Here is a 1061-nt window from a genome sequence, read left to right as displayed (position 1 = left end):
CACTCTGGGCTCAGCTTGCTCACTCGCCGCACCACCCTCGACTGCACCACCACCCTCGCCGACCTCGCCCTCGCCCGCAACCCCGTCCCCCTCGCTCCTCCCTTCTCCCCACCGAGCCGCCGTCATGGCCGCCCTCTCGCCCGATCCTGGGTCCTACATCCAGTCCATCCTCGACACCGACCTCTACAAGCTCAGGTCCGTCCCACCTCTCCTCTGCCCCAGTGACGCCGACCTGACCCGCGCTCTCTCTCTCGCCCCGATCGCAGCATGTCCGTCCGACCCCTCCTCCTCCCTCCTCGCCTCGCCTCGCCCGACCAGCCCGACACAAGCTGACCCCTAGAGCCCACACAGGCAGTACGCCATCCTCGAGCTGTACCCGGACGTCGACGTCAAGTACCGCTTCACCAACCGCGGCGGGACCCGCTTCACGCGCGACATGCACGCCGCCGTCTCCAAGGCCATCCAGCGTGCGTCCCCCTCCCTCTCTCTCCTTGCCTCCCACGCCAAGCAAGCTGATCAGTGTGTGAGCCGCCGTGAACGCAGACCTCGAGACGCTGTCGCTCACGCCCGCCGAGCGCGCCTTCCTCGAGCGCCGGTGCCCCTACTTCCCGCCCTCGTACCTCGACTACCTCTCGTCGTTCCGCTTCCGCCCTTCGTCCCAGGTCCGCCTCACGTTCGTCCCCCTCGAGTCCGAGTCCGACCCCGAGGGCGAGTGGGGCTCGTTCGAGCTCGAGGTCGAGGGCACCTGGCTCGAGACGATCCTGTACGAGGTGCCGCTCATGAGCATCATCTCCGAGGCCTACTTTACCCACGTCGACACCCACTGGGACTATGTCGGCCAGCTCGGTGCGTCCCCCCTCTCTCTCCTCCCTCTTCCCCTCTCTATCCCCCTTCTTCTTACGCACGAGCTGACTTTGCCCTCTCTCCCTCCCTCCCTCCGTCCCTACGTCCGTGTGCGACCGCTACGATGATCGCGGTATCGCCTTCTCGGACGTCAGGATGACCCCGAGCTCTCCCGTGTCCGACCGACGGCCATCCCTTGGCGCTTCCTCGAGATCTTG

At 66.8% G+C, this 1061-nt stretch overlaps 1 protein-coding gene across 1 annotated transcript in view; it reads left to right on the top strand.

Moving 5' to 3' along the window:
• Nucleotides 1-124: 124 nt before the first annotated feature.
• The window catches only part of RHOBADRAFT_49763 (uncharacterized protein), a gene marked incomplete at its 5' end in the record, with an annotated part of 3419 nt that continues 2482 nt past the window's right edge, over nt 125-1061 (top strand). The window contains 3 exons of the mRNA XM_018415267.1: nt 125-195; nt 352-467; nt 544-833. Coding sequence (XP_018270844.1) covers nt 125-195; nt 352-467; nt 544-833 — 477 coding nt within the window. The remainder of the gene's footprint in view (nt 196-351; nt 468-543; nt 834-1061) is intronic.

Source organism: Rhodotorula graminis (genome assembly GCF_001329695.1).
Source record: "Rhodotorula graminis WP1 unplaced genomic scaffold RHOBAscaffold_7, whole genome shotgun sequence".
NCBI lineage: Eukaryota > Fungi > Basidiomycota > Microbotryomycetes > Sporidiobolales > Sporidiobolaceae > Rhodotorula > Rhodotorula graminis.
This window is presented reverse-complemented; position numbering and strand designations above follow the sequence as displayed.